Raw genomic sequence first — 24,929 nt, 5'->3', positions numbered from 1 at the left:
TTGAAGCTGCCAGGAAGCAGGTATGGTTGTAACCCCAGAGCGGAGCGTGATGGAGCACACAGCGCTGCGTGCTCCACACTTGATTTACTGCTGCGCTGCTTTAAAAGAGAGACAATAGGATTGGTGCTATTGATAATTAGTTTTTAATGTGCCACACTCATCATGTCCAATTTCATGCCCCTTAGGCAGCTGATCACAGATTTAATCAACACATTATTGCTCGCTATACTTAAACTGACTGGAGGGAGGGCTTCTGCGTGTGTGTGTGTGTGTGTGTGTGTGTGTGTGTGTGGACAGAGCGTTAGCGTGTGTTTGCGAGCGACAGAGGTTGTCAGCATGTGCATCCATCCCAGCAGCGTCCCTCTTTGATAGACACTGAATGTGTGTTCCAGGCCATTAACCAAGAGCCACGTTTGAAGCTCGTGGTCGCGCCGCGTCGAAGGAAGCCATTGTTGTTGTGTTTGTGGCGAGGAGGAGAGCGGCGAGGCCTCCTTCGCCCGATGAATGCAGATGAGAGCGGCGCCGTGTTGCTCTCAGGCCGCGCTCGTTGCACCTGAGCTGATTCCATGCGGTTCAGTTCACAGGTGTCAACACTGTGAGCCCCCCCAGAGGCTCCACTCAGATCCCTGAAACCTGCAGTCAGTCAGTCAGTAAACCATGAGAAGTGATAAATGTATTGAATTGGACTCATAAATACAAAAATCAGCTCAAGTTTTACTAAATAAACACACAAAACAAACCTGAACGTCAATATTTAACCCTGCTGAAGTTATTTGCACATATTTTATTTTTCAGCTCACGGCGAAGGCGTCGTGGTACTTCCATCTGCAGTAGAAGTATTTCTCCTGTGTATTTGTACTTATTGTGATGTTGTTTCTTCAAAGACAGAAAGACAGAAGGTTATGTGAGTCAATAAAGCATAATGACTGATAAGAGTGCTGAAGCTGTGCCATAAAATGCTAAAAATACAAAAATCTGAATTTGAATATGAGAACAGTGAAACATGTTGATCCAGGACGGCTCTGAGGCCTCCGCCTTCAGCTGCAGAGCAGCCAACGATCCGACTCTGATGGTTTTTATTGGAGATCAGTTCAAAGAGGATTATGCAGACAGTGACCTCCTGCAGCGTTCAGGCCGTCCTGCCTCCGTGGGGTCAGAGGTCTGTTCGCATCGCAGCGTGTCAGCGTGTTCTTTACATCCGAGCAGCGTCTGATTGAATAAAGCATGCGCTGCGTGCGCTCCGATAACAACCACCGTCCTGTCATGTGACGCTCGAGGCCCCCGATGATTCGTTAGGACGATTCCTCTCACTGATCTCTGATTCTCCGTCTGCCGCTGAGCTCAAAATGTCCGTTTGACCGCCCGTTCGCTCGATGGACGTTTCTGTCTCGTGTGTCTCCGTGGTCAATCGTGCAGCGACGTCATGACGACCTGCAGACGAGCAGCTGGGGGGGTCTTTACGTCATGGCTGCATTTGTTGGGTTTCTGGGAGGATGCTGCAGGAGCATCATCTGTAACTGGTCATATTTTAGCAGTTTCCACCGGGCATGGATCAAGACCAGTTTGCACCAATGTGCAGGATGACAGTGGAGCAGTGTGCTGGTCTCTGTCTGCTGTGGATAATCACTTTGTTTTTCCATCCAAACACGTCGTCCGACCTGAAGCTTTGTCACAGCGTCTTTGTTTCCTGGTCTGACGGCCGCATTTCCTCTATCAGCTGTGTTTAGTTCACTGTTAGTGTTATTACAGTCTGATGACGGCCAAAGACAGAAAAATAAGTTGTAAAAATGGAATTATCCTTTAATTTGCAGCGTGTGAAATGCAGTTTTATTCCCGCTCTTCTATCATCTTCTCTTTGCGTAGCTGAAAATGACTGTTTTGTGTCTCATCTCTGGTATTTTTGTGTTCGTCTGGACGTCTCACGCTGGTGTTGACCAGGACAAAGATGCCGGGACGTGTCTTCAGGCTGCAGAGCGAGCGCAGACGCCGAGGCAGAGATTCAAACACTGGCTGTGTTTATGTTGAACTGCTTAGCTCTCTGGCTGTGAGTCAGCTGTGGGAGAGGCACTGGGAGGTAGAGGCTTCATTAATGCAGCTCAGGCCCTGGTGAAACCTGCTTAATGTCCCTATCATCTCTGGAGTGGTCCGCCGTCTCGCTCTCAGTCCAGATGACTCATGTTTAATGCATGTCTGCAGTCCTTGTCGTTTAACCTCACCTCTGGAGGTTGTAGGTCGCGGTGGGATAGCGGGGGCTCCCACAAGATCCAGAAGGGGCAGAGCGGGCGTGCAGTTATTCTTCGCCCGCTCTCCATTTACTTAACATGAGGAGAGCGGCTCCGCGCCTCGCCTGCTGCTGTGTAATCATCTCCCCAAAGCGAAGCCCTCACCCCATCGCACTGCGTGAACCTGAACTCCGGGGTGGTCTGGGCTGGCTGCGGCTCTCTGAGGCACTTTGTTACTCTGCTTCCCGTGTGCCGCGGCTGAATGCTAAAGCAGGATGGCCGACGCTGCGCCGGGCGGCGTCATGACTCGACAGTTTACTCTCCGGCGAGCGCTCCACTTTCGAGCCGCGGTGAAAGTTTCTCAGGTGAGCTTGAAGGCTGTCAGAGCGCAGAGCTCCGCCTTCTGCCGCACATTTCCAAAGATTATGTTCAACTTGCATGAATTGAATTTGTCGTGGAGATTAAACACGGAACATTTTGAGGATTTTGAGTCAGTGCGACGTGGTCGGAGGACGTACCTTCGGCCTGCGCTGAAGCCTGCAGAGACACACGTCCAGACGGTTCAGACAGACTCTGTAACAGGACGTCAGAGGGCTGAAATCGTTTCACTCCATCGTCGCGCTGCCTCTTCCTCTTCCTCTTCCTTCCTCCCTGCTTACATGCAAAGAGCGCCTCCCTCTCCTCACTCCTCCTCTTCCTCACTCACACACACCCACTCAGTCTCTGTCTCTCTGTCTTGCTCTGGATAATTGTAATTAGAATATCACCATGATTGAAATTTGGCTGAAGTTGAAGAGGAAATAGGTTTTCTAATCAAAGCCGCCTCGTAGCTGGAATCCTGATGCTCGCTTGGCTGAGGTGCTCTTCAGCGGTGGGGGTCTAAACCCACGCCAGGCTGGATGCTGAGGGCCAGCGCCGCTCGTCCCCTCCTCTGTCTCTGTCCTGATGTCCCAGTTAACCTTTAAAAGTGTTTGTTTCTGTGTGGTCTTTATGGTTTTAATGATGCACATCAGGCGTCTCCTGCTGGCTCGTATGGTTGCTGCTTCACAAACGTTTGCTCTTGAAAACCTTGTTGAGGAAACCCTGGACATCATTTTGCAGACGTTTGCACGCTATAGAAAAAACATTAATATCACCACAAACTCTGATGTTTCAGCAGCATTTCCAGTACGAGCAGTTCGTACTTTGACATTTTGGGGAATTATTGGCAGCACTAGTTGAAATATTGATGCCACTCTCATGTCTGTCTGCGAGATGTGAAGCTACAGCCGGCAGCCTGTTAGCTTAGCTTAGCATAAAGAAAGTTGACCTCGTAAAATGATGCTGATCAAAGCCTGTGTATGAATTAGCCTTGCAGCTACAGTAAAAGCTGACGACTGCTCCTGAATCGGCCCTGCTCTGTGACTGAACCTCTTTGTGAACGAGTGAACAGCATGAAAAACTGTTTTTGCTTTCTTATCCTTGCTCCTCCTGTACTTTTCAAGCATGCACCTCTGCTGGCAGACGGGGCTTTAGCTTTAAATGGGGCTTTGAATGCTAACCTCCCTTTCTGTTTCTCTCCCTCCCTTCCCCCCCTCCCCGCCTGTCCTCCTCCTCCGACACAGGAGCTGCACAGTACCCAGGTAAGCCCTCCCACGCCTCCTCTTCTTCTCCTCATCACATCCTCTCTCCACGCTGCAGCTTCCAGCTTCTGTCTCGCTCCGAGCCGCGCTCCCTCTCACCGCCGATCCGCCATCTTTCTCCATTTCAGCTTCTGCCACTCTGTCACATGTAGATTTCTATCTGTGTCTGTCTCGTCTTCTCCACGGTCAGCTTCTTCCTCGTGCTGCTGTCATTGCTGCTGGCTGATCGGCCGTCAGCGGTGATAGCTGGAGCACCCCAGAGTGCTCTGCAGCTCAGCACAAGATGCTGAATGAAAACCTTTGGAAGTTACAATAATGGAGTTTCCAGCTTGTGATTCCTCTGTTTGCACACACACACGCACGCACGCACGCACGCACACACACACACACACACACAGCTTAGAGCGTGGTCTCTGCAGCAGACTTGTTGCTGCTGATATAAACATGAATCAACCACAGGAAACGTCCCTCATTGCTTTTCAAAGCTGTGGTCATTTTATGAAGCTGTTAAAGATGAAAACATCAAATGAGCTTAAACAGAGCAAAAACTAACTATTGTCATATTAATGGAGACGTCGGACTCGGTCAAACCTGGCCGTGATGTTGGAGGCGTGCAGCTCTTCATCAGCTCACTGTGGCTGCTGCTGCAGAAATCACTGTACTGCTACAAACTACTGCTTCATAATAAACATCAACTCACACTTTTAATGTGAAGCAGCAGCAGCAGGAAATGCTGAGTTTGCAGTAACTTTAAACAGTATTTCTACCAGAGTAACAGTCAGCTCATCATACTGCACATGTAGAAATACTGCAGTACTTCCATCAGCTCAGTCACCATCGCGGCGTCTCATTCGTCCATAAATAGTGACCAAACAGATATTTATTTAAAAATGAAGTTATTTATCTGAAGCGCTGAATATTTCCCTGCTTTTGTTCTTGAGGTGAGCGTTGCTTTTCAAATCCAGATATGAGCTGAACTTTATTCTTTATTCTTTATTTGGACCCCCGTCAGCTTCCACAGAGCTGTCCCTCGTCGTCCTGCGGTCCCCACAGAAAAGACACCAATCAAAAAAACCTCAATTTCAAACGATGAGACGAGAAAAGACAAAGATCAGGAAATGAGATGACAGCACAGCAGACAATAGCACCCCAAAGCCAATTTGTCACAAATACAGAAACAAAAAGGAGCAAAAAACCAAAATGGCATCTATGAGCGATTCAGGTAGAGAAACAGGAAGTGCAGAGATCTGGCTCAACCAATCACAGCCAGGCTTGTGTGGACGTTCTGCTCCGTGTGTTTGTGGCTCACAGCGTCGTTACAGAAATGTGGAAAAGTTCAAGTCAAACTAAAAAACATCCTCTCTCCATGTTTGCGTGGATCACAGACGTGATTGTTGGGTTAATTCTCCCGTTGGCGCCTTGACCCCGGACCCGGCCTCCAGGTGGCGCCGGTCCCCAGGCCGCCCGCTGCTGGCAGCACCTCTGACGGGTTCAATGCACACAATGAATAAAGGAAACTCGTACTTAACAGGAATACGGTTTGTGGCTGCTGCTCTTTGATCACTGTCAGGCTACTGTCAATTAAAGCCCAAACTCACTGCGATGTTTCACATTAAAAGCCTGCCAGGACTGCGCAGGAAGTGCTGAGCATCATTAAAACCATCCAAACAAACCACAAAGCGGGAGCTGCTGAAATTAAGCAGTGAGTGAGAACATGACCTATTTCTGCTGAACGGGGAGCTCAGCGACTCTGTGGAAATGTGCATCGAGCTAAATTCATCAGGCAACAGGTAAACAGGAGGCGTTACCTTCGTGTGACCAGCAGCAGCCTCACAGACAGACTAAACGGAGACAGCTCGCTAATTCTTCAACGATCCGGATCAAAAGAATGAAAACAAGCCTGGTTTTCCTGCTCACAACGAGCTCCGGCACAAACCCGCACAGGAAATAATTGTATGCTGTAAATCAAGTCCTGCTGCCTCGCTCCCCCTCTCCCCCGTCTCTCCTCCACCAAGCCTTTTAATCCAATTAGCAGTGCCAGCGCCAGTTATTTATATGTACATGAATTAGAATTGAACAGTAAGAGATGCTCCCTCGGGGCTGATTGGACGGAGCCCAGTCCTTCACAGGCCCGTCCTCGGTCACAAACCTATGCCGCTGCCACTGAGCGGCGCCGGCTGCGGCCGACTGCCAGCGAAGCAGAGCAGAAGCTCGCGCCGGCGCGCTCTGCCAACGGCCATCATCAGCTCATCCGACGCCAACCCCACAAACCAAATCGCTGCACGCTTTTCATCCTCGGCAGCGGAAGACTTAGGGAATATCGATTCTTCTCGTCGGCGTCGCCTCCTCTAAAACTGTCGAGACGAAAGAAATCTTTGACTTTCTCAAATTGGGACGCTCTAATAAGCCGTCTCTTCAGGTTCATCTCAGATCTGTGTTTCTGTTGCATTGCATTGCGTTGGACTGAAATAGCAGATATGCCAAATGAGCATGGAAGCTGCCAAACATGGCTGCCTTACCTTTTTTGAACTGTTTGCCAATGATTGCAGCACTTCAGGGGGTTAGAAGAAGTCATGTCGCAATATTGGCAGCGCGAGCCTTCAAAGGTTTTAAATACAATGTGTTTGAAATGTATTTTCAGACTTCTTCAAAGGTCGGATTGGTGATTGATGCCCTCTGCAGTCGTCACGCACGCTCCTGTTTACAGCTGTGAGTCTGCAGTCAGTTAATTAAACGCTTAAAGTTAATTATGAGGCAGTTAAAGAAGTTGATCAAAGTTTCTTTAAGTAATCAGGAATCAACCTGAGAATTGCATAAATTCATTAATCTTCAGCTATTCTCACTTTGAAATAAGAGCAGCTCAGCATCTTTCTAATAATGCAGAGATAAAAAGTCAGAAAAACAAGACCGAGATGACTGAAAGTGAAACTGGAAGCAAGAAGAGCGTCGTGTCTCTGCAGCCTCTCAGGTGTTAGAGCCACACCTGTATCACATGTCAGTGAGGAATAAATGCATTTACAGTAATTAATGAACGCACTTCATCCTGCTGGAGGTTTTTCTTCCAAAAGAAGTTCCCAGTTTTCAACCAATGACAAGGCTGCACTGCCAGTAATGGACAGATGAAGTGCTCATAGACAGAAACTGTTCACAAGGGTCAAACAGGCTCAAAGCTTTTGTGTCATTCGTTCAGATTTTCCTTCAAACAGCCGTCAGTTTGTACTCGTCAGTGCGACGTTCTGTTCACAGTCAGAGCGACAGGGTCCACAAACAGCCTCTGCAGCTTCAGGTGTTCATGTCACCTGTGTGATGCAACATTTCACACACAAACTGATCAGAGAGGAGCTGTAGAGCCATCAGACGCACACAGTGGATGAAAGCACGACTGATCAGCTGATTAAAGTGATTAAAGTACAGCCATCAGGCCAGAGGAGGAACCAGTGATTAGCATTATTAGCACGATCGCTAGCAGTAGCAGGGAGGATAATGTGGGATCAGCAGGTTATAGTAGCCAAGTGCTAAACATGGACCAGAGAAGAAGACAACACTTCCTGTCGTGTTGAGCTTCTGCTGACAGACGAGACGTCTGTCCCGGTGACTCGTGTTTGTTCTGTACGCCAATCAATACAACGGAAGACACGAGAGGACGGAGGCGGCATGAGGGACGAGGCAGTTAAACACAGGCAGTGTTATCCATATGTGCACAGAGAGAGGCTCTTTAAACACACGCACGCCCACGTGCACGCACGCACACACACGCACACACAGCCCAGATTAATGACTGAATCAATCACACGGATGCGGTGTTTGCTTGTCATCCCGTGTGCTTTTCTTTTATAACACAGGTTCAATTTCCCAGGCTACTGAAGCTCTATCAGCGTTTCCTCAGAATATGTATTCAGCAAGGTCATCTCTCACTGCGCCAAGAAAATTTCCCAGCCACAGGACGCGTCTCCGCCGGTGCAATGTCAATAGTCCCCAGCCCAATGCATTGCAATCTACATCCGTCAATACCTGAGCTGCTCGGAGCCGCCCGGCGAGCTGAGGATGCAGCTCGTTCATTAAACAGACCTCGCTGTGACTCCTGTTGACTCCGATTTATTCAGCTAATAACTGGAGAAATAGATAAATAAATGATAATTCCTGCACATAAAACTGGTCAAGGTCGACTTTGCCAGTTTCTAATTCAGCCAGATGATTCAAACGTCCGTCTACAGATCCCACACGGCGTCTTTATCAGGACGGGAGGACGAGAGTGAAGACAGTTAATAAAGATGGAGAGGATGAGGCGACATTACGACTGAACCTCCTGACAGGGAGCAGAGAGGCCGGACTCCCGGCTCGTGTCTTCAGTGAGGGGACACGCTGAGCTTTCATGTGGGCAGCTCCATCTGCTCAGAATCAGCCACAGAGACAGAGTTAGAGGACGCCATGAGGACGCCAGAGGACAAGAGCATTATTTTCATGTTATTTTTAATATTTGGTGATAAGTGTTTAAAAGATAAGGCCAGCGTTGTTTTATATTCTTCTTACTGTCAACAAACCCCACAAAAAGACCAAAACCAACAGAGTGTCCATCGTCTCTGACCCTCCCATCGTCCCCTGTGATTCTTATCCTGGAGCCCGTTGATTCTGTCCAGATGTAAATCTTCAAAAACTGGTGCCAGACGAAGAGTTTGATCCATGAAAAGGGGCAAAGTCATTTCCTAGAACAGCTGGACTCTCGAGTGTTGAGCAGAAGTCCTCAAACGGGGACTGCGATGACGGACGAGATGTGTTTTAATGGAGGTCAATGGGACAGAACATGATCCAGAGAAGTTCAGAAAACTTTATTTACAGGCATCAAATTCAGAATGAGCATGAAGTATTCTCAGAAATCAATGACGGCGATGAGGTCAGACATTAAATATACTGTCTTTGAGCCGATTATTCTCTTATATTTAAGCTTCACACAGAAACAGGTTTTTAAATACGCTCTGACAGTATCGGCACTGTGTATCACTGATAATCCACCTGCAGCTTCAGGAAAAGATAAAAACACTTCCACAGCTGCTTTTCTCGTCTCCCACCTTCGTCACTATGTTGAAGCAGGGGACACGTGAAGGAAGAGGAGGAGGAGGAGGTGTTTGGGAGCTTCCTCACAGAGCGCGGCGTCGTGGCCGCGGCTGTGGAGGCTCTCAGCAAAGCGTCTCATGAGCTGTTTGCGTCACGACAGAAGAAGTTGGATCTATAGAGCAGAGAAACCCTCGAGGGAAACACGAGTTTAAGTAAATGCACACGCAGAGAAAAGGAGCAGAACTGGTGGTGATGGAGTATTGACTGGTTCCCACAGCTGCCTGCCAGGAGCAGGGAACAAACCAGAAAACCCAGCAGACTTCATCACAGCGAGTCCAGCATTTACACTGAGCCCGGCCTCAGCTCTGTCCTCAGCTGCTGAAGCGACGTGTTTAAAGTAACACTGAATGAAATCCTGACGGTGCGGCGTGAAGGCGGACCCCCGGAGCTCTGTGGGGCGTTTTAGCCTGTTTTGCTCTCTTTGTTTTGGTGTCACCTCGTAGTGATGAATGCAGTAATCAGCGCTGGTAGAGTTTGACCTCTGGCCTGGTTTAATACTGAGGAAGGACCCCTGACCCACAGCCTCTTCTTCACGTGAACACTGCAGCTCTCTTGGTTAACTTTAAAGACTCTGTGGACAGCTGAGGCTGCAGAGGAACTTCTAAAAGCTGATCACTGCTTTCAGTGCAAACAGCCAGTTTACACTTCAGCGTCTGAATAAATGTTTTTAAGGATGCATCTTTCAGACCAGCAGCACTCCCCCTCCATCGTTACCCGTCTCCTGAGCCTGCTAAATGCCGTTTTCTTTGCTCATTTTTTGGCCAATCTGTCCTGAAGTGTGTCCAGCAGCTGCTTGGTGTCTGATGGACGTACATTTCTCTTTGTTACAGCGCTTCCTTCTCAAAGGCTGCCGCCATGTGCTGCTTTGCAAACGCCATGAAGCGGGATTATTTGGCCGTGGCCCATTGCTCGCACTGTTTTTAAATGTAGCTGCCAGAACTGAAGGCCTCCAGGGTCCAAGAAGCAACACATGCCGCTAATGCTGTTTTTCTGTATGGCTGGGGTACGTGCACTGAGCCGTGCGGTGAGCAGCAGTGATCAGAGCCGTGGTGCAGCCACGCTCTGAGTGCTTTTCCAACGACAGGCTGGACGGGCTGAACGTTTGCTAGTTTACAGACAGCATCTGTCGCCTGAAGCTCTCACAGGGTCACTGTGCTCCTGTATCATCCCCCCTTCACATTCAAAGCTGATCTGCTGACAAAAAGCACCAAACAGTGTTTCTGTCCTGCATGTAAACCATGCTCGTCCTTTTGTTTTGCAGCTGCTTCACCCAGAAAGCCTTCCTCAGGTTAGCCAGAGAGCTCCTCCTCCGTGCCGATGATACACGTCTCCTGCTAATTTAACAGGAGAAAAGCTTTTTCTGTGGATTATTTTCACCTTTTGGACTGAATATCTTTGCTGCAGTGGATCTTCTGGACCTTCTGTCGGTGTTGTGTTGAAGTCTGGTTCCCATCGATCTGTGCTTCCCCTCTGACCGTCACCCAGCCGACCCCTCGCGCTGCCCGGGCGGTGAACGGCGTCACAGGAAACAGTTCTGTGAGGAGGGAGCGTTACTCAGCACAACACTTCCTGAAAATACAATGAATACATTCCACTGATAATCTACTTTAACCAACCCAGAGAGGACAGAAGAAATATTGCTTTTCTTTTTTCCGACCGTCTGAATTATTTAACTGACTGTATGATTTATTTATGTATTCCATTAAACTTTGGAGTAGCCGCGCTGGCGTTTATTGGCATATAGATTGCATTGCTGCACCTTCGAGCTCTTTGGTGGAAAGACACCTTCGTCATTAGTTGTTTGTCTCTCGCCGTGGTCCCTGAAGAGCAAACCCGCTTCGCCCAGCGTGTGTCCGGAGGTGCTGCTGGGAAATCCTCTTCCTGCATTATCACGCTGTTCTGCAGCTGCCTGACTCAACATAATATCCACACGACTTGCTGCACATTTAAAATGCTTGAGTCAAGATACGCAGCAGCCCTGCAAGCTGTTTCCCACCTGCTCTTATTTTGGAGGTGATTCTCTCCTGCCTACCTCCATGAGTGTATTCCAGTCAGACTTGTATTTGTTATATATATAATTACACATATCTCAGATGTAGACGGGGAGAGCAGATGGCAGCCTTTGTGGCAGACGTGACAGCGTTACCTGCTTTAACTTGTCACTTGAAAAGCTTCTACTGTACCTCCACAGGCAATACAATGAGTTTAATAATGGAAAAGACTGATTTTATACTTCAGATTCACCAAGTCAAAAAAACGGTTCTTTGTCGTTCACAGTCTTAATACTGTGGTTTTTCTCTGCACGCAGAGTTCAGCGAGTCGTCCTGATCAAACAGCGACATACAGTTCATCGTTTTCTGATCTGCGGTCAGTTTTCAAACCTCAGGTGGAGAAACGCGTCTGTTCATGACGTCCGCACGGTTAAGCTTCGGCTGGGTTTAGGCACAAAGGTTTGGGTCACAATGACAGCTTTGCTAAGGTCAGGGGACCTAATGATGAAGACCATGGGCTTCATGGTTAAAGGAGCCCGTGCTGACTGTCCTTTGGAAACGCTCTGGGACAAACTGACAGCAGCCATCATCACAAAAGCTATAGAGGCTTGAACATATGAACATTTTCCTTGAGAGGACTCTGTAGATGTCTGCAGACTGCAGCTGAAAAGCAGACTCAGCATGAACGAACCAGCGCTGAAGGTGACAGCGATGAGACAATATGAGGCCGTGCAGATCCTTTATGAGGAGACGGCCGTGAAACAAAAATCACAGACTCAATACGAACCTCTGACATCAGGAAGAAGACTCCAAAGTGCCAATGAGAGCACTGAAAGCTGTCGTTTGTTCCAGCTGCTGAACTTTAATGCTGCAGAGCAGTTTGCAATGAATACAAGCACCTTAGTTCTTAGTTGTAAATGTCATGTGTCCTGAGTCGGACTGTACTCCGAGACAAAGTTTACTCTGCTCCATGATTTCCGGCTGCAGCTCGTCATGTTACGATACCACAGAAGAAGCCCCATTCTTAATGAAGGCAGGTGTCATTTCAGGTGTTTTAACCTGTCAGAAACATAACTGGCAGTTCAGCTAAGTGACGGCGGTGAAATTCCCCGGATGAAGCTCTCCAGGTGAAGCAGCTGTTCCCGACACGGGAACAATGCAGCCTCGTTTCCTCCTGCGAAGCTCCCATCGATGACACTGGTTCAGCGGATCAAAAGCATTCAGATGTCCTGTTGCTGCTGAGATCCAGAACCAGAAAAACACATCTGTTGAAAGATTAAAGCCTCAGATGTTGTGGAGACGTCATTTTTCCCAGATTTTCTCAACTTCTGCAAGAAGAGAACAACTGTTCTGATAAAGGATGGAAAAAATGGCCAAAGCCACGATATAAAGACGCTTTGAAGACGTCCCCTTCTCACAGGACGTTCAGAGACGGAGACACGTAACGCTTAAAGGAGACGCTAATGAGTGTTGATGCGATAGAGGACAGAAGGATGCTGCAGTGCAACCCACCCCCCCCACACCCTGGAAAAGGCTCTCAGCCTTTGTCCCCCCCATCACTCCGTCTTTCCTCCCTCAAAGATGACTGATCCCAAACCACAGCTGCCGCCAAGTGATGTCATAATGTCTCTAACTTTGACTGTCACGACTGGACGCCAAAAACCCTAAACCTAATTCTAGTCTTAACCATCAAACCCGTCTTAGAAGGCCTGTCCTAAAGTGAAGACAAAATGTCCTCACTTTCCAAAAATGTCCTCACTCCCAAGGTCTTCAACTCAAATTGGTCCTCACAGAGATGGCTATGCAAGTACACACACACAGTCGGTTTCCCACCACTTCAGAGGACATTACATAGACTTACATTCATTTCCTGAAGGCTCACACTAACCCTTACCTTAACCTTAACCTTAACCTTAACCTTAACCTTAACCTTAACCCTTACTGTTACGTTTATCCGTATTATTAACCTTAACCCAAGTCCTCCGGTGCTTTGTCCCCACAAAGCGACTGTGTGGACAGATTTATGTCCCCACAGCATGACTAACACGTGTCCACACACAAACACACACACACACACACACACACACACACACACACACAGCCCCACTCATGGATCACCTGGCTCGACTCACACAGGTAAAGGCTTGTAGCGCCACCAAACACACGTCAGCACACACGACTTGAGCAGGTAGGCAGAAAACACGGTGGCAGCACACACACACACACACACACACACACACACACACACACACACACACACACACACACACACACACACAAAGCATCCACCCACCACTCGAGCGATCTTGACTCTTTATACTACACCAGCTCCCTCTCTCTCCATCCAGCCATGGCTCCCACATGACCCTCCATTTTCCTCATCATTAGCGGCGCCAACCAGCAGCCGCGTTCCCTCCTTCCCCTCCCGCCTCCCTCGCCGCTCCTCTGTTTACTTCTCCATTTCTTTATTTGAATCCGCCACAATGCCTCCCCTCTGTCTCCTCTGTGCGAAGAGGAGGCAGAGGAGTGAGGCACACCTGCTTTACATGTTAATTTGTAGGAAATGATATGTAAAGTGATGCACCTGCTTTATGTAACTGCCCTGTAGGAGATGAGTGGAGGACGTTTGGCATCCTGACAGCGAAGCCTGGTTTGATGAGGCCAAGTCATTAGTGGGGTTACGCTGATATGAGCGGTGTGATGTTAACTGTCAGAGACATTTCCAGCTGCACTGCTGGATGTATATATAGTCACCTGCACATGTCGACCTAACAGCAGTGAGGTGGGAGCGTCATGCAGCATGAACTCAGAAAAAATGGCCGCCGTCTGCAGCTCTGCGATGCTCATCAGCCCGTTTTAGCTCTTTGCTTTGGTTTTTCCAGCCGGCAGACTTTGTTCTCAGGAACCTCGTTTACAGGCTGCTGCTGTCAGCGAAAAGACACAACCTGGCCAGTCACAGCAGGCGTTCGAGGTTAGCAGCCAGCAGCTAAACAGCCTCTTATTGTCCTCACAAGCTGAAGAGAAAACTGGACTTTTATAGTCAGAAATAAGACAAAAATGAATCCCAGCGGTGCCTCCTTTCTGTCACCTGTTTGGTCTCCTGAACCCAGGTCACTCCAGTCGTTTAGACTGGACTTAAAGTTAGATCGGCTTTGGAAAAGGAGCAAGGTGACGTGGTTTGAGGAGCAGGATGTTTGCATTGGGAGGAAGGTGGTTGCATTTGTATTGATTTTGTTTGAAGTCATTAACTTGAACTGTCCTCAAAGTGCGCTCATGGTGAGTTCATCGGACTTAAATCTGAGCGTAAATTAAATCTGGTTTCATCTCTTTAATACAAGTTTAGCTCCAGTAAAATGGATCCTGATCCTGGGTTAACGTTTCCTCTGAGCAGCAGAGCCCATGAAAATTTAACAATACAAATAAGTTTCATTTCATCACAAATGTGAAGTTGAGCTGGAAGTGCAGCTAATTTCTGTGAAGTGTGGCAGCATCAGGAGGCTTCAGAGCTGCAGTTGTTCCCTCTCTGTTTCAGACAGCATGCACTCTTCATGCTAAGTGGCTTCTGAGAGCATGTAAATGAATCTCAGACGCGGCTGACGCAGCATCAGCTCGGATTTCATGGAAAATATAACACACTTAATAACATCGTGTTGTGGCTGCAGACGAGAGCATCGTCATCGTCGTCGTCGTCGTCGTCATCATCGTCATCATCGTTGTTTTTATTAGTATTTCAGGGAAAAGAAACTGATCATGTGGCACTTTTTTCTGTCATTAAACAAAATACTCAAAGATTAGAATTAAATAGCATCAAACAAGAAATAGGATGAAGCAGAAAAGCACATTTTTGACCGGAGGCGTCTTTAAACAGCCAGTGGAAAGCCTCCTTCACTGCTCCACTGCAGGCCTCGGCTCAGCGAGGGTTTGGAGGACATTCAGGGTCTCCAGAGGATTTTTCCTTCTGGTTTTGGGGACTCTGACCTTTTGTCTTAAAGGACCATCAGTTCCAAACTTCTCTTTTATTGACACACTTTCATGACAGGGTGTCTGTGAAGTTTTTCATGGATCCCAGAGGATGAATCTCAGTCTTTGGTGACCCCTGACCTTTTGATCTAGTGCTGCTGGAGCACAGTCATGCTCCCCAGGTGAAGCTTAACCTGTTTCCAGGCCTCTGCATCACCACCCACACCTCCAGCGTTTTAGTCTCTGATGGTTGTTTCCCAAAGATTAACAACAAAAGCAGCTACAACTACAGAGAACAGTGAGAAAAGTGACGCAGCTTCATGTGTTATTTCCAGCTCTTCATCGAGATGCTTCTTGTTTGTTTTATTAAAACATGCGATCTTAGCTCCTACGCTGACCGGTAATGACTGTGGCCGGTGAGTCGGTCACACTTCTGACTGACTCGTGGAAAACACACTGAAACTGTGTCAGTGTGACTGCTGCGTGAGGCCAACCCTTCGATCTCAGTCTTTGGGCTGCTTCCTCTTCGTCATCGTCAGGACGAACTATAGATTTTCTGAACCCTGATTTGTTGTTTGGATGCAGCAGTTTTGTCTTGCTGGTTGCAGCGACCATCGCAGCCTTTAGGGGGCGCCGTCAAGGCGCTCACTGGAGCTTTGACGTCACCTCATGGCGTGTGTGCTGAATTCCACTGAACATCCTTTTAGCAACATGTTCAGACGACTCTCTGACATCCGTTTGGTGGCAGATGCTGCATATTCATCAGTGATTACTCCATAATTGGCTAATTTTCCCAAAGACTCTGATTTCCATTCTAGCAACGCTGGACTAAACTGACGTACATGTTTGACTTCAGGCGCTGCAGCTTTCCTTGTCTAATGAGATCATTTCCATGAAGCAGCAATGCCTGCAATAAATGTTTGCATTTAACTAAAGCTTTTAGAAACCTGCATCTCTGGATGAGACAGTCACGCATGCAGCACGAGGACGGAGGACAGAACAGAATGCAAACCAACAGAACATCAATAAATGGCAGCGCGTCTTTTTTACTTTATTTGACATTATTATGAGCAAACCCCAGCGCAGCAGCACGCTCACAGCTGTAAAATCTTCCCTTGAGATGTTTTTTTATTTACTGGCATTGTTGAAATTTGCTTCTGCGCTCATTACGCTCGGCAATGAGATAAAGCCGTTTTGTGCAGCAGTGGTAGCACAAAAGCCACTTACATGCTCAGTGCAAGCATGTAACACCCTGTAAAGCTCTTCACACCCCAGTCTTACATAATGTGTCACAAATCCACTGTTCCACCGAGCATCAGTGGGAGAGGTGCAGAGTGTGTGTGAGTGTGTGTGTGTGTGAGTGTGTGTGTGCTGGGGTCACTGGATGAGGCTGCAGAGCGATGGAGTGTCATTGCTGACAGTTGGAGTAATGCAGATTATTTGATGGCGACGTGCTCAGACTGAAGCAGCTCAGCGTCCGTCAGCCGTGAGGACGATCAGTGATCACTTTGTTGACGGTGCACAAACCTCCAGCTCGTCCCAAACTTTGCGTTTGTGTAGAAAATGTGTGAAATTGTCTCATAGTTTTTCAGGATGTTAAGTCTTTCTTCGTGGCAGAGTGAATATGATAGTTTTATATATATCTGCCATAACGGTGACCCGTCTGGATCTCCGAGCTCTGCGTGTTTCTCTGACACTTTAAAGAAAGGCAATTTATTAGCAATTCACTCAGATGCATTATCTCACATTTGAATGAGTCTCAGAGGGTTTTCTGCTTTAGCTTTGGTCTATTATGGATCACATGGTTGAATAATGTAACGTGAGGCTGGAGAGGAGGATCAGGAGGGCTGAGAGAGAGTCTTTATTTCAGATTTACAGCAGCAAACATGGGCGGATTTTAGTCTTCACTGATTGATATTCACACAGCTTATGTAAGAAAAGGACTCTGAAGGTGCTCTACATGTTGTATTAGTCATAGACAAGAAGCCGTTTGTTGTTTTGCTCTCAATTAGTCCCAGTTTGTTTCTGTCAGAGGGTTTCAGCTTCATGCTGCAGGTCTGCTCACGACTGCACATCACAAATAATCAGAAAATAGTTGCTGCATAAGAAAAATCTTCATAAAGCTGAAATTCCTCTTCTTCATAATTGTATGACATAACGGTTCATTGGTGTATCTGTAACTGGTGAAACTGGTGTTTCAGTTGGCGCTGACAATGCATTGAAACACGTCACAGCACATAGAACAAAGCCTTTAGCTCTGAAGGCCTGCCGGTGTGCAGACATCGTCACCTCGGCCGCGGCCTCGTTGCTGCTGGAATTAATTTGCTCCACTCAGGATTATGAATTTGAAAAACTGCAGCTGTTTATTTTCAGCTAATGACAAAATGCTAAACAGCGGTCGTATTATGCATTGTAATGTGCCACCCACCAGCGCTCCATAAAGCCGCTCACTGCTCAGTAAAACTCATAAACACATTAAAAGGTACACAAAACATCAATAATAGCACAATAGAAATGTGCAGTTACTGCGCAGAAAGTGTAAATCCTCTACTGTAGAGGCTGCTCAGGCCTGCGATGGAGAGCAGATAAAACGCTGCGCTGACCTCCTCAGCGCTGAATTATCGTGAGCGTCCTGCGCCACAGACGGCAGCGTCTTTCATTTCCTCGTTACAGCGGCACATAAAACACCATTTCTCCTCAAAACGACACTCCAGCGCGCTCGAACGTCGTCGTGCGTCACGCCCTTGACCCGTGAGGTCGCCTGTGATGCTCCTGCTGTACGTTCACAGACGTCACTGAAGGCAGCGGTCCGCTGAGACACCAGAGACTGACTGTGGAGTCCCATCGCTGAAGCGACCAATGGGATCATCTCCTGCAGACTCTGTGTGGTGTCTTTGAGCTTCCCTCTGAGCAGTCGTTGTTCGCACACAGATTAACTGAACTGCCTCCTTCAGATCCTCACCAAGAGGATTCCACTGTTTGAAGTGGTCAGGCCATACAAGCATCCTGACCTTTTCTGGGCGCCTCGAGCTGTCGGTCGCTGCTCTAACCCGGCATTCACACAGCAGACGGCCGCTGAAGGCTCGTCCTCCTCTCAAAGACTCTGCCTGAAACGTGGCTCCAGATGCAGCTCTGCTCTCGTCTGATGCATCAGACACATTCTGAAAAGCAAAGTCAGAGGTTTCCACTTCGGTCTCCTCGTGATTTAAAGGACGGTTCTGGTTTATCCTGACGTGGATCTGACCATCGCTTCTTCTAATCTCTGTGTAAATGCTGAGAACGTGGACGAGACAGAAAACAGGATGTGAAACCGCCTTAATTAACCGTGAACCCAAAAGTTAGCGCGTCCAAAATGTCGTTAAACAGTCCCACATCAACCGGAGGTCAAAGCAACGGTTTGAACAGAAAGTCTGATCACATGACTGAAATCAGGTTCACACCTGGAGGTCAGGTGCGCAGGCTGTCGAGGATCTGTCGGCAGAAATGAAACATGATACTAAGCGTGTTTTCATCGGTGTGTGATGGACATGTGGTGGTTTCAGAACCTCAGTGAGCTTCATGTCCGTGGAGGCAGCAGGTCCTCTTCCTCTGCACGCTTGGAAGTGGACCGCGAGCCGAGGGGACTCAGCTGGTTGTCATCTGCAACCTCACCACCAGATGTCACTAAACTGCACATACACTCCTGCAATTCAGTCCTTTTCATGCAGCAGCATTTCTCAACAAATGGCATTGCCAGTTTTTTTTTCTTTTTTATAAAAAATATAGTATTTTTATGGCAAATCTGGCACTCAGAGAAAAGAAACAACGACCCATCCTGCTCACTTCTCTCATCAAAGATAACAGAAATCTGGTTTTCTGTTTACAGCTGATCTCATTAAAGATGGATCCTCGGACACTTTAAGCCTCAGCTCCATAAGCGTCTCTCCAGGTGTCCACAGGTGCGCTTAAAGCACTGCTCCATCACTCAGAGCTCCTGAACGAATGCTGTTTGTGATGTTTACAGTGCTCAGAGTCAATGGAAAGGCTTCAATTTATGCTCTCTGAGAATTTCCACCTAGAATAACTGTAAACTTAAATGTTAGCAGAGAGAAGAAGCTGCTCAGACAACATCTCCGTCCTCTGGATAACAGCTGTGTTCCCATGTCTCGGTAAATTTAAGGCAGCACATTTGATGCTAATGCACAGCCCAGATTGAATCGTTCCCACAGCGCGTGCATCATTTGCAGCCCACAGCAGCTGAACTGCCAGCGGTGCATGTGAGGCCGGCCAACATCGCAAGACTTACTCAGTGTCTTGATCCATTTTTGGCACCTGTTCGCTTCAAATCGATAGAAATGTGAAGTAAATTGGTTCATTGTTGACAGCTGAAGTTTCCTGGATCATTACTCAGACTGGAGTTCTTCAGAATACTCTCCCATCTCATGACCTTCACACCGGATGTGGTTGAAAGCCCTCGGGAACTTTATTATTAATATGTCTCTTTCTCACTTTGCACACTTCTATAAGAGCGTCTTTGGTTTATCAGATGTTTTTTGTAGTTTGATTCAGTAACAAAGGCACAGCTGCCACATCAGGACACGTCACCGTCTCCTAAAAGTGACTTTACGATTTAAGATTCATTTGCTGCAGGATTAGTTTTCATCAAGACTTTCTTTCATGAATTATCTGCAAAATGATTCCTGCTGGTGTCTTTTATTGATGATCATGGCAGCGAACGTTAACGTTTTCATAGGAGAGTTTCTGCTGCTCACAGCAGCTGCTGAAGCTGAGGGAGAGACGATGGTCCCGTTACAAAGTTCAGAAGTCAGCACCGACCTTAACGATGGGGGTGTCTCAAAACCCGAATCAGCACTTTGTACACCCACAATCCACCTGAGCACCTGTCAGACTGCACATTAGCTAAACTGCACCAACACTGGCTGCACAGACGGGTGGTGGCCGTATGAAGATGAAGGTTTGAGTGATAATTTTCATTTTTAGATCTTCACACGTGTAGACGCCGCACACCTTGAAGGTCTTCCTCACACTGCACACACGCTGCATCGTGCAGCTCGTAGCCTTTAAGATGGTAAAGAACGCCCTGCGAGGTATAACAGGAGGGAAATGGCTGCACTCGTTCAGAAAGATTATTGAGAAATTAACTCGTTGCGGTCAACACAGAGACGCACAATCAGACATACAATCTGTGAAAACATGCAATCAGACGAGAGTGAGTGCAATCAGACACAAACACCGCCGCTCTGCTCGCCCACGCACACACCACAAAGACCCGTCACGTTATCAGCAGGAGCCGACCAACAAAAGGAGAACATGACTGCCGTCTGTGCTCACATGCACTCGCTCCTGGACGCGTCAAAGGGAAGCTGATGTCTCTCCATTGATTGAGGCGATCGTGAGCAGCGCAGAGAGCAGGACGGCGCACACGATGGCTGCATAATTGCAGGAAATATAGCGTACTGTCAGATTACTGTATGTTACATCATGTTTCTGATTGAGACAGGGGATGAATAAATGCATATCTAACAGTAGAGCTGATAAAAAATGCAGTACTACTGCTATTACTGCTAATATCACCACAGGGAGAGCCGGCGAGGGGAGAAAAGACGCACTGACAGACGGATGCTTCGATTAATATTTCATATTTCCAGGAACCTTTTTTATCCTTCAATCCCGTGTGCGAGTGATTTGTTATGTACAAAATACAATGTGCACATAAGACCCAGAGCCGCCTGGTGCCAGCAAGACAGTGGGTTTGATTCCCTGATGGACGGCGGCCTCGCTGTCATGGCGGGCGGCTGTGTGACCTGACTTATGCACGCCTTTCTTATTGAATGGCATGGAAACACGCAGCTGCTCGCTCGGGCTAACGGAGCGTGGACTCTTTCCTCCGCCGCCGTCTTAGTGAGCTTGGGCCTCGGGCTAACTTTGTACGCTGCAGCGCGAGAGTGTCATTGTCTGACAACTTTAATCTGGGATTGGCTGCTTCGACTGTTCGACACGGATGGCCGAAGGCTGAAATCTGGGCCCCCTTCACTGCCATGGGCCAAATATGGAAGTGGCCAGAGAAAAAGTTGGAAATGACGGCAGATAGAAGGCACACTGAAGGCTGACAGCATCACGCTGCGCATCTTTCATGTTATGTTGTAGAAATAATGAGCAAGCAAGGAAAATATTTCCATATTTTTGGTCTCGGTTTGCTTATTTGAAGAAGAATGAAAGTAGAAGTGTTATATAATGTTTAACTGGACAGCGTTGGCACAGGACCCATTTATTGCTCATTTGTTAGTCTGAATTATATGTTAAACATTTCTCAAACCGGTTTCTGACTGATTTGTGGCTGCTGCTGTTCTGCTTTGAATCCTTTTGATTCTGCTGAACCTCTGGATGCTGCTGCAGGAAAGATGTGCAGTAACCAGCCTTATTAAGCACACTTTCATTTTTGTTGATGCTCTGCACTCTCAGCGGTGCGTTCAGGTGTCTGATGTGTTGACTGACGTTGGCTGGATGTGACGGACTCTTCCTCCTGACTTCTCCACCTTTGGCTCCGTCTGCTGTCGGGCGGAGGACACACGGACGCTGATGCTGCCTCTGTGTTTGTATGTGAATGCACACGATCATTTGTGCTGGAAAGAGTCCAATTAATTGATAGATTTAAACATTTGGAGGAAGTGCATTAAGTGCAGCTCAGACTGGTAATTATATATTACTCCCAGCGTCTCTGATGTTCCATTAGCATAATGTCTGATTCAGTTTTGAAGTGATCTGCGGCTGTTGTCATGCGCTGCTGCAGGACTGTCAGCAGTTGCTGAATGTTTCCCGCTAAAAGCTTCAGTGTGAGTGTTTTGTTTGAGGGAAGCGTATTGTTAGCCGTGTCCTGCTGCCCCTTGGCTGGCAGACTTGATGCTCCGCACATATCGATGAGCTGTCTCCTCTAAGCAGCCGTCACAGGTATGAAGCGGCGCACGGCGCAGGCGGCCATCTGCATTTAAAAACATCGACACAGAGCTTCGCTTTGTGCCGCGCGGAGGGACGCAGGCGACGTTTGTTTGTCACATTCGTGTTTCTGGCGTTCATGAAATATTTATTTTGTTAACACGAGGAAGTGAACGTGGCTTTGACAGGAAGTCACGTCGACTTGATGTTACTGTAATGGATTCCACAGCCAAAGGATCAAGAACGCGCTCAGTGATTTTAATAAGGTGGAAATGAGCTGTGATGCGCTGGTTCTCAGAAAGGTGAGTGTGATCAGTGAAGGCGAAGAGGAGGCAGCCACAGGTCACAGGCGACAGGCAGCAGGTTGTACCATGAAAGCTTGTCCAACAATAAACTGCTCTCATTACAAGCTTTGGCCTTTGTTTTTTCCCTTTGCCCCCTGATTGGCCCCCTGGCACAGCCCCCCCCTCCAGACTTTCATGCCAAAAATACCGTTTGAAAGTTGGAAAAGCTCCACGTTGCGGCTTTTAACGGCCTTTGCCCACCAACATGTCAGAAGTGCTTTTCCTGCAGCGCCTCTGACAGCGTCCTCGGTGGCCGCCGCACACGGTTGTTGTTGGCCATTAATTAGTGTAAACCCCCCCCCCCCGCTCCACATACCATCTTCCAGCGTGTCAGAGTTGTTTATTTAGCACAACAGGAACAATTAAGCCGTTGACAAGGCGAGCACCGTTTGAAGTCCTCCCTGCTACCTCCACCGGCTGAGACACCACTTCGCAGACACCTTGCAGCACCCTGCTGCTGCCTTGTAACCTTCAGCGGATGCCTTGAAATGCATTTTGTAGTGTGTTAGCGTATTATCATAACCAGATGCCCACCCCGCCGCCCACTCCTGCACGTGTTGGAAAATGAGCTCAGTCCTGAATATTAAAGACGGCGAGGTTCATTTATTTGGGGCTGTGTTGGGGCCACCGAGGGACGCTGATCTGAATCTGGTTTGTTAAGCTGTCTATCCTTATCTGTCAGCATCAGAGGATGCAGTTCCTCTCTTCCCACCTCATCCTCCTCGTCTCCTAAATGGCAGGGGTATTTAGAGGTGCTTGACAACTGAGGCATGCAAATGAGCAGTTGATGTTTCCTGCTTTCTTTTAGCTTCTTTTGCTCCTCACACTCCTCCCCACCCCTGAGTTGGCCCTTTTAGCCTCTCTGAGATGTTGCTTGTGATGCTATTTTCATCAGCATGTAGGAGGAAAGTGTGAGGGGGAATTACAAAGACTTCATCCATAAGTTTTCTCTCAAACTCAATTGAAAGGTTTGGCAAAGCGGCAGCCTCTTCATCTGATCTGAGGTGTAGCATCAGCGGTCCACGCTTCGTCTCGGCGTGACGGAGGGGCAGAGCAACACATGACAACATACAAGCATGACAGAAGTCATCCAGCCTCGTGTTGTTTATCATAGCCGTCATATTGTTGGGGGGGGCTGCCTGTGTGATGTGATCCTTTTCTAAATTAAAACTACTCGGCTGAGTCGGTTGATTCGGCTGGCCTGGCAGACCAGGACCAGGTCTTCAGCGCCCGTCTCTGACTCCACAGTACCAGGCTGAAATTCAGCTGATTGGACGTACGTGGGTGGAACATCGGCAGCACAACGTTTACAACACACCTGCTCCCTGAAGTCCCTCCCGTCTGATTACTGGTCACGAAAAGCACAAGCAGCTGCTCGCTTTGATTGGCTCAACATGCGGTCTGACATGTGTCACGGCGGCCGCCATCGCCTGGAAACACATCAATGTCTCGATGTCTGATCCTGCCATCAGGGAGCATTTGTAGGCTCATCAGAGCTCCGCTCGTGCTGCTTCCTGTGATTTGACGTTTGTGATTGGCTGAATTTCTGAGGTGGAGCTGCTGATTTCAGTCTAATGTGTTCTACGTCATCCTTCCTCCGCTAACGTTTCATATAGAGTCAGCTGATTTCCTAAATGTTTCTGTTTGGCGGCCTGCTTGTGTTTGTCAGTGCAGCCTGTAGCGTGTGTGTGTGTGTGTGTGTGTGTGTGTGTGTGTGTGTGTGTGTGTGTGTGTGTGTGTGTTGCAGTGTAAAAGTACTGCGCTGGGCACTGGGAGCTGCCGAGCGTTGGTTTTGTGGCGATCATTTAAAATAAACCAAAGCTGCTGAAAACCATCAGAGCACCGTCTGAGGGGTTATTGGTGCACTTCTTCAAACCGAGGCAGCGCAGAGCTGCAAACACGCCGTTCTTCAGGCTCAGATGTCGTCTGTGTTTGTGCGGCGGCTGATGACCGGCGGCGTGGGGCCTGATTTTTCTCACCCGCAGGCTCGTCGAGCTCTTTCTCCGGTCACTCAGGTCCGTTCAGGGTCCGCCACCTGCTGCGCTCATTAAATGTTCATTTCCACCAAAACACTCGAGAAAGGACAATTAGAGGCTTTTGTTCTTCACATTGTGGATTGAAAGTAGAAAATAAATCTTTTGCTTTGTCAGTTTGAGGAGCCCTGATTGGTTAGTGTTGGCTAACATGGAGGCTGATGGAGAATCTGTACTGGGAAGGCTCTCACGCTGCTTCATTAACACACGTCCTTTCCTTTGGTTTCCTTTGCTTTTCTGCGTCCACCGACGCGCTAACGTTTGTCTTCTGGTCTCCGTCCCGTCCAGTGGTGAGTCAGAACCTGGTGACAGACAATGTGTCGGTGGTGGAGGGCGAGATGGCGATCATCAGCTGTCGGGTGAAGAACAACGACGACTCCGTCATCCAGCTGCTCAACCCCAACAGACAGACCATTTACTTCAGAGACATGAGACGTGAGTATGCCAGCAGCCCGCCGTCTGCCGCTCAGGTGTGTCTGTGTGCAGGTTAGCCTGCTTCCTCAGGTAACTTCATTCATTCGGTTTGGCATCACTGAAGCAGACATTCATGAAGCAGCATTAAGAGTCTGAATCAGAAGGAGATCCCAGCATGAACCGAACAGGCTGATCTGTTTGTTTGTTTGTTTGTTTGTTTGTTTGTTTGTTTGTTTGTTTGTTTGTTTGTTTGTTTGAACTCAGGCTCCGTGTTTGTTCCACAACAAAGATGTAACGT

General features: G+C 48.1%; 1 protein-coding gene across 6 annotated transcripts in view; it reads left to right on the top strand.

Moving 5' to 3' along the window:
- The window catches only part of cadm1a (cell adhesion molecule 1a), a 296,308-nt gene that overhangs the window by 208,045 nt on the left and 63,334 nt on the right, over positions 1-24,929 (top strand). For 4 of the 6 annotated variants that reach the window (XM_070983857.1, XM_070983856.1, XM_070983854.1 and 1 more), the window contains exons 2-3: positions 3,827-3,844; positions 24,506-24,652. In XM_070983857.1, the coding sequence (XP_070839958.1) occupies positions 3,827-3,844; positions 24,506-24,652 (165 nt within the window). The remainder of the gene's footprint in view (positions 1-3,826; positions 3,845-24,505; positions 24,653-24,929) is intronic. The other 2 variants (XM_070983855.1, XM_070983853.1) reach the window with 1 other exon arrangement.

This window comes from Chaetodon trifascialis, chromosome 16, assembly GCF_039877785.1.
Source record: "Chaetodon trifascialis isolate fChaTrf1 chromosome 16, fChaTrf1.hap1, whole genome shotgun sequence".
Classification (NCBI taxonomy): Eukaryota; Metazoa; Chordata; class Actinopteri; order Chaetodontiformes; family Chaetodontidae; genus Chaetodon; species Chaetodon trifascialis.
This window is presented reverse-complemented; position numbering and strand designations above follow the sequence as displayed.